This window comes from Ochotona princeps, chromosome 4 (genome assembly GCF_030435755.1).
Source record: "Ochotona princeps isolate mOchPri1 chromosome 4, mOchPri1.hap1, whole genome shotgun sequence".
Lineage (NCBI taxonomy): Eukaryota > Metazoa > Chordata > Mammalia > Lagomorpha > Ochotonidae > Ochotona > Ochotona princeps.
The window spans coordinates 65165498-65179222 of NC_080835.1; the positions used below are offsets into that span (position 1 = coordinate 65165498).

The window sequence follows — 13725 nt, forward strand, 5'->3', positions numbered from 1 at the left end:
GTATCTTCATTCATTATAGTGGAAAATAAAAGTATATGAGAGAGTAGAGTCAGTAACGTTAATGAAAATTATCTATCTTGGAGCTTGATAAGGTCCCTGGCTTTGTCTGTCAATCATGAAGAGGCCAAAGGTATGTGACAGTGTGCCAGGAGGTCCCAAAGACTACAACATTAAACCCAGTACATGCTCCTCAGCGAAGTCCAAAAACATGGGAAGGTGCTGACAACATGCTGAAGATGTAAAAGGCCAAGATCAACTTTCTAACTATTCCACCTATAACCCTAGTAAATAAGAATAAACTGATGAAAACGAAATATCTTAGGGTACTCAAGAAAACATTTGATAAGTTCTAATCATGATTCCACTGCAGCTATGTGCTTTAAGAGGAGTTACCTCCTTTCAAAGCTGCAGCTCCTTATCTGTGCACAGAAGGGCTGCATTGTGTGACTTCCAGGGTCCCTTACAATTCCAAAAGGCTTGTGATTCTCGTTCGTGTTTTAAAGATCTAATTTGTCCACCTCATTATTTCTAACAGATAGCTGTTTACTCAGTGTAGAGGCTAAATATCACTGTGAATATCCCTCAGAGACACTTAGTTATCCACATCTGAACTGTTAAGTGTCCACTCACCATGCTATAGTGCTCACTCAATAAAAGTTAACTGATATTGCAAATGTTGATACACACCACAGCATGTTTACCTACTGTTCTTTTTCAGTGTGGTCTCTTGGCTTATCAAATATCTAGGGATGATTTTACTGTTCACTAGATTTTACCTTTGAATACCCCTTGTGATAAATCTCATATTTTTGTTTTCAGTTAAAATATTCTCTACTGTTTGTCTTTGTAAAATAAATATCTACAAAGAGGACATACGTAAATCTAAATGAAGAAATCCATGGTAAAACTTATCTTAAACATACAGAGTAAATTCCATGACACATATCACTTGGACATGCATAAAAAAATTAATAAAAATTTAATAATCATTGCCATTTTGCCTTGTGCTTTGTATTGTTTAAAAAAAATGCTTGCATTATCATATAAAATCTTAAAAATATAACATCTGTTTGAATCATAAATGATCAGCAAAACCCATTACTTCATGGCTCACTCATATCTTTCTTAACTGAGTATTTAGAAAAAAGCAGGCTAGTGGCTGATGAGAAGGTATATTACAATCAAAGGTAGTTTCATTTTAAAAGCAAAAATCCTCACAGGAATCTGTACACAAGTGTCTGAAAATGCTGCTGGAAAAGGCAAGTCTGGTAATAAATCAATTCCCTACTGCCATGAGCGACTTGTGTGAAACCCCAGAAGGCGCACCCTACAGCTTAGGAATTGGGGTGGCTGCCACGGCTATGCTCTCAATGGCACACTCATCCCTCCCTCTGCGGATGCGGAAGTAGCCATTCTCACCCCAGCCGGTGCCCCAGCTGTTCTTAACAATCCAGTAATCTAACCCAGTTGCTTGGTCAGTGCCATAGCCCACAAGCAGGACAGCATGATTAGTCAACTCAAAAGGATTGAAAGGGTCTCTCAGACCAGTGTGATGGTAGATACCACTGTGGTAGACAAGGAAGTCATCATACACCTCAAAAGCCACCGCCATGGGTCCATGGTGGACAAGCTCAAGCTTCATCAGGGCTTCATTGCAGCCACCATAGAAACCACCCACGTAATGGTACTCAGAGGAGTAGTAACGAATGCACTCATCCTTCACTTCACACGGAGAATCGAGGCCAGTGTAGGGGAAGCAGTTCTCTTCCACCAGTCCGAAATCTTGGGCATACTTGCCTGCGATGAGGTATGGGAAGCCACCATTACAGCCTGGAGATAAATAATAGGCATGTTTATCACCTCTTTACTGCAAAAGAGCACAGAAGAGTGTTCCATTTCCTATTTTCTTTCTTTCTTCCTTGCTCATTATCTCTTATATGTTACCCCTGAACGTCATCTTCGGCTTACATGTGCCTTCGTTCATCTACTGACCAAACAGCTGTCTTTTCGCCCTCATGGATTTCACAGCTCTCTACTTAGCATCCAACACGGACAGCAGTTGTGGTATAGAGTGATGTGGAGTGGCTTCCAAGACCAAGGAGGTTCAAACGCAAAGCTATGAGGAATTTAACTTCTCTGTGCCTCTGCACACTTATCTGAAAAAATATACACAGTAATAGTAACCCTTCACAGGGTTAGTTACTTCACTGAAAAATACATTAGAGATTACTGTCCGTGTTAAAAGCCGTAGATTACACCACAGCTCTTTCTAAACCACATTTTCTTTCTCCGTCTTGTCCTCCCGGCCCAGTCAGTTGAGAGGACCTTAAAATGTTTCAGGAAAAATGTAATTAAGTGCTAAGTTTATTTTGATGTAAAAGTTTTTGAATTTCAAGAAAATGAGAGAGTTTGAAAAAAACATGAGATGCATATTACAAAAAAATTCCACGGATTTTTAAAACATATGCATAAAATTAATCTTTTAATCTACTTTCCAAGAATTTTTACAAGATACTTCATGCACAGCACAATCATAACCTGGCAAGTTTTCTTCACTGGTTTTTGTAAACTTTGTTTCCTCTCACTTAACTGTAAACTGCATGAAGGGAAGGGATATCTTAATATATCATAGGTCCTATAGCCAATAGTCACAATATCTGTGATTAATCAAAGATTTCAGAAAATAGTGAAAGGCTCAGTGTTAATCATTCACCAGCAGCTTCACTGGAGAGCTGGGAAAGTTTCCAGTAGCCGCATCTGGGACTGAGAGCAGAAAACCTCAAACTGGTAATGATTCTTTTTAAATCAATGGCAGATGGCTTTATACATTCATTATATCTTATCCTGAAATCCCAACTACAGAATTTTTAAATTCTTTGAGAAATCATTTGAGTATGGCTTTAATAGAACTTGAGTTTTGGAATGAAACCATGATTGGGACCGAAATTCCAATGCTCAAAAACGGAACTCTTCAAAGCATTCCAAGCCAGGCTAGTATGTGTCCTCAACCCCACATGAAAAATGACTACTTTTATTTCTCAGAGTGTGAGCACCATTAAGGTGGTATACGGAAAGAGGCAGTGCTCATTCAATATCCACTCACTCACTCATGACCTTGTGTCGCATCGTGAACTGAATTCCATGAGAACTTACCTATTAGTGACAAGGCCAGACCTGCACAAAAGTTTTCTGACTACAGACACTAATCTGCATTGTATCATCCATTTGCTTCTGCCAATAGTGGCCACCCGCACATGGGTAAACAGCTTAGATAATACACCCTAACTACAACTCACCTTGCGCATAAGGGCTGCAAGACACAACCTCCTGAGGACTCAGGATGGGGGTCTGAGTATTGTTGGTGAGTATACGGATTCTTGCTTCGAGCATGCCCACAGAAGCAAATGAGTAACAACTTCCACAAGAGCCTGGAGATGGAAAAGAAAAATATAAAATCCCAGAGACATACGAAACCACACAATATACATTAACACCGTATTTTGATTGAGTATTGTTGCCATTCATAAGAATCAGCGCTAGAAGAGTCAAACAGCAAATGCTGGGCGCTTAAAGGCCAACATTAAAATTTCCCTATCTGTCATCACAAGGTAAACCTTACCATATGGGACTTTCAGAGTATTTCAAAAATTTAAGAAAAAGAAAGCAAACACCTCATAACTTCTGAGATATGTTACAGCATTCTTGATGAAGAAAGGATTTTGTGGGGTGGGGAAACAAACAAAAAAGATTCTATGCCCAAAGCATTCTGAGCCGTCAGGTTAAACAGAAAACTAGATTACCCATATTTAAGATTTCAAGTACCTTAATACAGTATAATGAAAACATCTCTCCTGAATTAATGAAATATCAACCTGTCAAGTATTAGGAAGCTGGGCTTTTGGGAGGCAAAAGGTCCCGAGAGTGGAAAATTTGTAAGTGGGCTCAGTGCCCCTATTAAAGATTCCAGAGAGCCAGAACTCTCATTTCTTGCACAGCGTAAGGTTATAACAAAAGCAGGGGCAGCCTATGAACTAGGAGGAGGGTCCTCTCCTGAAACTTAATCTCAGGTGTTTTGATTTCAGACAATGTCCTCTCCAGTCCAGTGAGAAGTAAATTGCTTTTGTTTATTGTTATAGCAAGCAAGGAAAAAAGAAAAGCAGTTTCTACAGCATGTTATGTAGAAGTAGCCCTACAAATGCAGCCGTATGGTAGAGAATTAGGTTTAATCTGTGTTAAGGAGACAAAATAGGCAGAAAGTTCAAAAAGTTTGTGGAAAGCCCAATTAAAACATTTATTTTGGCACCGAATTTTGAAATCCAAGCAAAACTTTTCCTAACAAATGCTACAAAGGCTTTTCACACAACAGAACTGAAGGAAGGTAAGGAGAGAGTGATCATGATGAGAAACATGGATTTACAGTGGGTAATGCAGAAGTAAAACCACGGACTGGAGGAAGACAAGTAGTAGTTCAGGACGGGGAGGAGAGCAGAGTACACCACTCCAGTGCCTGGACGTTCAGAAGAGGAAGAAACAAATGTGCTTAGAAAGCAGCTGCTAGGAATACTGTTACTATTTAAAAAAACAGAAAACACTACATGATGAGGTAATTTATAAAACCTACATGCATTTTCTGTGTTTCATCAAAATAAATACACACAAAGAAAATACAGCATGTATGGAACGAATGGGATTTCCATTTGCTACAATCCAGAAAAGAAATGAAGACAGTTTCACTATCTCTACTATCATATAGCCTAGTCTTATTTTACCTCTGCTATGAATATAAATTCTGCAGGCAGATATGTTCATATCAGATTCAAGACACAGATTAAATTCATTTCTACACAGCTGGTGGTTTAATTTATTAACATATTCATTTTAGCAATGTATTGGGATTATCTGGATGGTAAGCATAAATATAATGTAAGATTTTTGAACAATTACATCATTCAAATAGCTCAATCTACATATAGCGCTGTCTCTTTAGTAAATGGGGATTCACTAACCACTTTCTCAGAGAAGTATCCTCGAGGATTATTCTCTCAAGATATTACCAGGGACACTGCTTTTCACCTCTCCAGGTAACTGCTGACTAACAGACTTTAGGAGGCTAAGAAAGCCAGGACACCTTACGCACAGCCTCTGATACCATCATTTCTTTCTAAAACACACATAACATACTATGTTCCCCAAACTAAACTGTGGCATTTCATGTGTGCTCAAAGGGAATGAATCGTCTTCATCTTGGTGCAGGAACTCAACTGAGTGGTAGAACACGTCAAGGAACGAACATGTGAAAACACTTCCACATTCTGAAAGTAGAGGGAATGCAATGAATACAATACACTTTTGATTGTTCCGATTTTACAGGAAAGACAGAACCCAGACCATAATGTGAGACCTCCTTGAATAAATAAATACCACAGAGTCCTGGAGTCTCTTATAGCCCTATTGTGTCTAAAGCTCTGTTGCTTCTTATGTTACTCAAAATTCTCCCCCTAAAAATGTCAGCTTTACACACATTATAACCTTTTCTTGCTGCTGAGAGATAATGCAACATATGAGTATTAGAAGAGAAACATTGGGAAGAGGGCTTCACAATTCAACTGATATACAATCTGCTCGCTTGATAATGTGAGGCTCAGAAATGTCACACAGCGAACAGACAGCAGGTGCTAGTGCTCCGATGTCTCCTAATATAGGATTTGCACCTTTGCAGTTTATAAGCCTGAATATACTCTGATGAATTTTCAGAGTTTTCTTTCTCTGTCATGTGCTTACAAATAGAGCAAAATTCACCAACATGTTTTCTAAACCATGCCAATTACACTACCTTTGGAGTCCCTCTTTCAAAACATATGACTGGATAAATACCAGAGTGATATCAACTTTATGAAACACCAAGGTGTTTTATGTAAAAAATAACACATTGCAGGGCTGGTGCAATGGCATAACAGGTTAATCTTCTGTCTATAGCACCAGCACTCCATTTGGGTGCGAGTTCATATTCCCTTGCTTCATTTCCAATCAGCTCCCTTGCTAATGTGCCTGGGAAAGCAGCAGATGATGGGCCCAGCCTTTAGGTCCCCATACCCATGTGGGAGACCCGGAAAGACCCAGGCTCTTGGCTTCAGATTGGCCCAACTCTGGCCATTGCAGCCATCTGAACACTGAATTAGTGGATGGAAGATCTTTCGCTGTCTCTCCTCTCTCTCTTTATCTGATTTTGGCTTTCCAACAAAATAAATAAATCTTAAAAGAAACACACACACATCTGTATAGAGCTCCCATTTTCAGCTTGGTTCACAAGAGTCAGGGCAATCATCTCTCCTGTGCTGCCCACTGCCTGTTCATCAGGGACTGTGAGGACAGGCCACAAGGCCACTGCAGAGCTCAGAAGGTGTTCTGCTAACAGAGCAATCACAGAAATGGTTCAGATGCAGTGTAATTAACACCACCTTTCAAAGGTGAAGCCAACGTAGGTTCTAAAAGGACCATGATCCCTTACGAAGACTACAATGCATTAAGGAAAAGTGGATCTGGCCAAACCACAGCTCTGTGGTAACCACGTTTCCACATTCTCAAAAATACATGTGATTGCCATACATTTTAAGTAGACTTAATTGCACTTTTCATCTCTCAACTAGAAGGAGTCAAGATAAATTTTTTCCTCCACTCTTGCTTTGTCACTTACTAGCTATGTGACCTGGGGTTGGTCCATCTCCTGACCTTTTTGGCATTTCTTTTACCACGAATTGGGTGGAGTCAATTATGCTATCTGCCTTCTCGCTCTAGCTATAAAAGCAGTAGTTACAGCTAAGACATAAATGGCCCAGACCTTAAATATTAGGAAAACTGTTTGCATTTTCAAATTAATGTAACTGATGAGTTATGCCTCCCTGTTCTCCACTAAAGATACAATACAGGCAGCAAACATGAGAGCAGAATAAAACACGTCCATCTCGCTCAATGGCATGGCTCCTCTCACTCTCATACCTCAAAGACCAGCTATTCAGCTTGCTCTTAAAACTGTGTCAAGCGTAGATAAAACCTCATTTGTCTTTCCAAGCACTTCTTTTTTCTTTAATCTACATTTGTTCTGTGAAAGTTGTAAATTCCTTCAATTGTAGCTAATTCTGAATTCTGGGTTATACTGGTATTGTTAGTCAGTGGAAATCTCCAAGAAGCCCAATTAGCAGGAAAATAATTACTTTTCTCCCAACATTCAGTAGACAAAACCAAAAGGAAGTCAAAGAGCAGGAGTTAAATACTTTATTTTCCTCGAGCGCCTGACAAGATGCTACAGAAGTAGGATCAATTCAAAAGCAATTAATCCATCAAAGTCTGTTTGAAAATTGCAGTTTATACAAATCGTATTTATAACGCTCCAGGAACAGGGAACACTAGAGACAATACCACCTTTTGCCCAGCAACAAGAAAACCTGTGTCAAAGATTCTGCTTTTTTTAAGTTGAATTTTCAGGAGACTTAAGAAAACTGAATAAGGATAACAGAACAGGGAAGGGACTATGTTTCCAGGAGACAGTCGGAGAAGTTTTCAGTGGATGATCTACAGTTAGAATAGAGACTCCATGCAGCACAGGGGATGCACCAGCAACTAGCAGGTCACTGAAGGTTACTTCCACAGCTTGTGGCTGCTGGGAACCTGCTCTAAGTGATGTCAAAGAAGCCTGGAGCAGGTGGTGTGCCACAGGTGATACTGTCGGAGGGAGAATCTCGCAGTCCCCACTGACTTTTATTTTTGTCTGAAGCACTGGGGGGAAGAGGCGGGGTGCCCAATCAACCCTGCAAAAGGAGGGCATTATCCCCCTCCTCCCATTAGAACCCTGTGACCAGCTGGGAGGAAATGCTATCGTAAGGAGGTGACTGAAAAGTGCTGTGGCCCATGCACCATAGGTGTATCTTGTTAGTGGGATAACTCCATGGTCCTCATTAACTTTGAGTCCAGCCTGGAGAACTGGTAGGGGGGAAGCGTACTCAGATCTGTGAAGTGAAAATACTTTGTTTTACCTTTTCTCTAGCATAGCCCTAGAATCAGTTTGCTACAGTGGGGCACTAAGCACTTGTCAGGCAGACAGCTGGCTCCAGGGATGGGTGGCTCTCACCATAGTTGAGGAGGTTTGCAAGGTAGAGAATGGATGCCCTGCTCGCCGTGACTGTGGGGATGATGTCACTATGACAGGGCATGAGGTGTGGCTGGGTCTTTGGGCCATCTTGGGTCTGGCTCCAGGGAACCCTGTGGTCTGGGGAGGGGCATCACAGAGAGCTCTGAACATACACTGAGGAACACACAGATCCTTTGTGTGGTTTGCACACCTGAGTGAGTTGGGTGCACAGAAAACTGAACAGAGAGGGGCTGGGGCCGCGAACATTCCAGCTGGCACAATGAATCCATCCCCATGCTGATGAGAAAGAACATCTGCCATGCCCGAGACTATCTTCAAAATCAACCAAGAATAAATCTGAATATAAGGTGAGCGTCTCTTATGTAAAATTCTTAGCACCAAAAATAATCCAAGTTTTAGAGTTTTTCAGGCTCAGGAATATCTGCATAGATTTTTATCAGTTCAACATTTCTAACGAAAAGGTCTCGAAGTATAAATGCTCCAAAATTCAAAACTTTGTAGGCATCCTCTCAAGAACTTTCAGATTTCGCAGTATTTTGTGTAGGAGGACATTGTGACCATAGGTCAGTGAGCACAAGATTACAGTTGTATGATAAACAACTGAATGGATGTCTTGTGTGTGACTGATTGGATATCCTTTGCATGAGAACAACTGTATGGCTACCTTTTGTATACCTGAGGAGATATTATTTGTATAAGAACAGTTGAGTGGGAAGTAATATACAAGGCAAAAGGACTTCCAAACTAAGGCATAGAAACAGTTGATGGTTCTGTTGATGAAGTAAGTATCTCTACCCTAATCCTGTATGACCCTCAGCATATAAAGTCTGTTGCCCCTAATAAATTTTGGCTATTGATCATCAGTCAGTAGTCCAAGCGTGTTATTATCGGCTCCGTGCACCAAGTCCATCGCTGCAGGACAGCGACAATTTTGTATTTCAGATTGTTGGCTTATAGATAATCGTAATGTCTAGATAAGTGATTCTTGCAGTCACTGTTGGCTAAAACTTAGACTAGCGACATAATCTGTCATCAAGTGAAGTTACAGAAAGTAAATAATTAAATCATCTCACACAGAATCAAATTCTGAAATGACTGGTAAAATGCAATTGCAGTCACAGTCTTGGTAAAAGTCAGCTCTGCCCCAGGCCACACTCAGGAAGCTGGGTCAATGCCGACCATCAGCTGCTACATTCTTAAGTGAAGTGAACTGCAGGTCTTTTCACAGCTAAAACAAACTATCACAAAAATTGTAAAGACCTATTTGCTGGCCTCCCATAACAACTGAAGACTAAACAGATAAGCAAATGGCACAAGAGGTAGCGAAGAAGAATCCCAACAAATACTTGTAGAAGAGAGACCATTTTAATTGTACTGATTTCTTTGTTTCAGTAGGAAGTCTCTGACGGGAGGAAAAATGGTGGACTTGTACAACACTCTGTCACTAACCTGGAATGTATGTTTACTAAAAAGGAAAATGAGTACATGTTGAGTTCAGCTGGACAGGTTATCTATTACCAAAGTCTATCACAAATACAGTCAAATTCTTGATGCTTTTATCACAGAAGATCATTCCCACTCTCTATTTTCAGTCCAGATTCACCCCAGAACCTAACACATACCAATGTTCAATAAACATTTCAGAGTAAGCACATGCATTTTTTCTGTATGTGTGAATGTGTGTTTGTGATTTTGTCTTTACCTTGGTTTCGAACAGGACTAACGTAATTGATACCACCAACATTTCTCCAGTCCCAGGATGTTGGCAAATTTGAAACCTTTTGTCGCATTTCAGCAGTCAGTGGTGCAGGTTTGGGCCTAGGATGGAAATACACATTAAATATTAACAAATAGTCTTGTTTGAGGATGATTCTGTAAGCTCTAACTACCTGGTGTCAATCACTGGAATACAAACTAGGATCTAGATTTAAACCAAAGGAGCACTTGTCCCACAAGTATCTCAAAGTATCTATTAAACTTACAGCAACCATAAAGTTAAGTTGTGTAAATGGCTTTCATTTGCTATTTCTTTTTCAGAATCTGATCAATTTCCCTTGTGAAATGCACTGGTTTCCCATATCACTGTGATACTATGTTTAGCATCCTAGGATAGCTTCATCCACTTCCTTACTTTTGGCAGATTTTTGGCTAAGAAAACAGTAATGAGAAGTTAAATATGGCATACAAATGGTACAGGGAAAACAAAGACATCACTAATTTCTGATGTTATAGATAGTGAGGCTGGCACTAAAGTGATTAAAGAGAGGTTGGCACAGAAAAAGTTCAAGTGTAAGTAGGCAGACTAGTTTTGCCACCATAACTCATAATACAACTCCTGCTTCTTTATTATGGTTGTATAGTAAGATAATAGGGAAATTTTCTAGCTATGAAAAACAGACATTTTCTGGAAATGGAAAAAACCCTTTTGGTATGCTTCTTGGTATTAGAGAGCTCTCTCAAACACACACACCCCACACTCCAGTTCTAATGACAGGAGACTTCTTGGAGTTTCCCTAAGCCCACAGAGGGCATGTCTTTGTGCTAATACTCCTTTTGTCTAACACGCTGTTCAACTCTTACAACTTCCCTCGGAGCTTTCCCCTAACCTATTTTTAAAAATTCACAGTAGTCTCTCTGCACTATTTCTTTATAAAAAGTCACTTCCTCTCTCTATGCCCCCTCCACTCTTCTACGGGCACTCTTACTAAGCTATGGTAACATTTATTTTTACAATAGTGTGGGCTATTTGAGGTGTTATCACACCAAACTATTTTTAATGCCCAGTCAGAATTTTCTAGGTTCCACTTTAGCAACTGGCACAGATTCTTTCTAAACACACACACTCTGGCTGCATACTCTTGAGTTGTCATGTCACTGACACACTTCTCTCAGAGATGACAAGGGAGACACTGGCAGGATAGAAATGACAGGAAACAAAGAGGAAGAACAACAAACACAACTTCACTCAAGAGTACTAATCCTAATCGTGGACGTTTATAGATTAGACAGCATTTGTATGTAGAAATGTCATGTACTTGTTCCCAAAAATATTTCCTAAGCCAGGAGTTTTGGCCCAAGAGTTCTGCAAAGTACAGATAAGGTAGTTTTCACTAATATGGAAGATAATGTTAACAGATAAAAATCACTGTAATAAATACGGTGAAACTACGATAATATTGAAAAGCACAACATGATAATGTTTAAGGAGTAACTAAGGCACATAAAAAAATCTTTTGACAATGGGTTTTATAAAGAACTGGGAAGAAAGCAACTCTGGAACGCTCTTAGAGAGATTTATGAATAAAAACTTAGGGGACAAAGAACACTTCGGGCCCGGCACAGTGGCCTAGTGGCTAAAGTTCTTGCATTAAATGCACCCGAGATCCCATATGGGCACCGATTCTAATCCTGGCAGTCCTGCTTCCCATCCAGCTCCCTGTCTGTGGCCTGGGAAAGCAGTGGAGGATAGTCCAAAGATTTGGGATCCTGCACCCACGTGGGAGACCTGGAAGAGCTCCTGGCTCCTGGCTTCAGATTGGCACAGCACCAGCCATTGCAGTTACTTGAGGAGTGAATCATCAGACGGAAGATCTTCCTCTCTGTCTCTCCTCCTCTCTGTATATCTGCCTTTCCAATAAAAATAATAACAAAAAAATTTAAAAATTAAGGGACAAAGGAAATGGTTTCTGTGATTTCATATTGAGACCAAAAAAATTAATCTATTAATTCATCATTCTATATACATCAAAGAATATGCTAAACAATTCACAGAAAGAGAAATTTAAATTTGGTATTCAAATATAATTTCACCAGTCTACTATAAATGGCTTCAGCACTCATTAGCTATGTGACCTCTGACACAGTGGTTAATACCACACAACTAGAGGCATAACTATACCTATCTCAAAGGATTATTATGAAAATTAAATGTAATAATGGTTAACAAGTCCTTAGGACAGTGTCTATTTCTCACAAGTCCTTGATAAAGGATATTATGATATGCATCACTATCATCACCCATATCACTAAGATGACTAGACTCTTACACATTTACTAACTGCCTTCTCTTTTTCTATTTTAAAAGGCAAAGCATTTACTCCTCAATGCATATGCACACAAAACAAAGACGATGCAAGAACTAAAGCTTCATGGTCTGAAACAGAGCACACCGCAACAGCAGTGTGGGGGACGGAGAAGTGAGAGTCACAAACATTTTCAGTTCACTATACCTTACTGCTCCTTCATCATGTGGACCCACATCTTAGTAATCTAGTAAAAGTTCCACACTTAGAAAACGTCTATAAGCAATAAATATAACCTAGAATTATGGCAGTTTCACAGACTCCCTTAAACCTCAGCTAAGAATCTTTGAGAATTTCTATTAAATTCTTTACAAAAGAATTGACTTCTACATAAGTATGCTACTGAGAACCTGTCAGCTGTCCTACAGGGTTCAACTGTTCCTGTGTATCTCAACTGTGGGGAGTGGGGTGCTAAAGCTGCTCCTGGGACTGGGAGCGGCCGTTGCAAGATGGCGGCTGGCCCAGGGCCAGGAGGCGGAGCTGGTCTCGCCAGCAGGTAAACAGGATAGGCTAGTTCCCCCGCGGTGATTACTGGCCTATCACGAAGCGCCAAGCGGACCCACGGGGAGAAGTGATTGGTGGAGAACTATATAAAAGTAGTGGGTAAAAGCTAGTGGGAGGACAGACGGACGAAGACAGACAGAGGACGGAGGGACGGAACAGATGAAGACTACGAAGAAAGACTGTGGGGCGACGAGGAGACGGGGGGGGGGGGGGTGACGAGGAGACGGGGGAGGTGACGCGGAGACGGGGGAGGCGACAAGGAGACTGGGGAATGAAGCAGAGAGTAAGGGAAGAATTGTGGGAAGAAGGGTGGTGGAAAACGGGAGGAAGGGTGGTGGAAGAAGCGCGAAAGAAAGCTTAGACCAATGGGTACAGGCACAGCAGCGGAGAGGTTTTAAACGCAGCCGCTTCTGGCAGTGAAGGGTCTGGTTGCCAGCTTTTCCCAGACCCCCAACAGTTTTTAGTGTCACCGTTGCTGGGCGGCAGCGGCACTCAATTCCTTGTCTTTACTTCTAACATTCTACAGACCTTCAGTCACAAAAGCAGCCGTTCAAAAGGCCAGACCTTCCCTAAACAAAAGCAGTTAAAAGCCTGGACAGAAGACCTGCGGGAGCAACTCAGTAACCAACACAGCACTTGTTTTATAGGATCTTATTGTCATCTAGGTTTGGGCCAAATATTTATTTCTTAGATTTTTGCCTTTTACTTCAAAAGCATTTCAAGCACACGTTTCAAGAAGCTGTGTCTGAGCTCAAATTTTGCAGGTATGAATGACAATCTCCCTAGGTTGGGAAGCTTATAACATTCCTTTCAGCTGCTCCTTTAGACCACTGCTACCGAACAGGTCTCAACTTGTTGTCTCACATGGATTTACTAGGATTCCACTTAGTAAATTTGAGAAGATATAGAATATACTTCCATTTACAAACAATTAACCAGACATCTAACAGATTTGCTGTTTTGTAGAAACTTTGAGATATACCATAGGATACT

General features: G+C 40.6%; 1 protein-coding gene across 1 annotated transcript in view; it reads right to left on the reverse strand.

Annotated features, from left to right (window-relative positions):
- Positions 1–958: 958 nt before the first annotated feature.
- Positions 959–13725, reverse strand: part of CTSC (cathepsin C) — a 38416-nt gene continuing 25649 nt past the window's right edge. The window contains exons 5-7 of the mRNA XM_004589817.4: positions 9849–9964; positions 3297–3428; positions 959–1830 (exon numbers count right to left, since the gene is read on the reverse strand). Of these exons, the coding sequence (XP_004589874.3) occupies positions 1328–1830; positions 3297–3428; positions 9849–9964 (751 nt within the window). The 3' untranslated portion in view covers positions 959–1327. The remainder of the gene's footprint in view (positions 1831–3296; positions 3429–9848; positions 9965–13725) is intronic.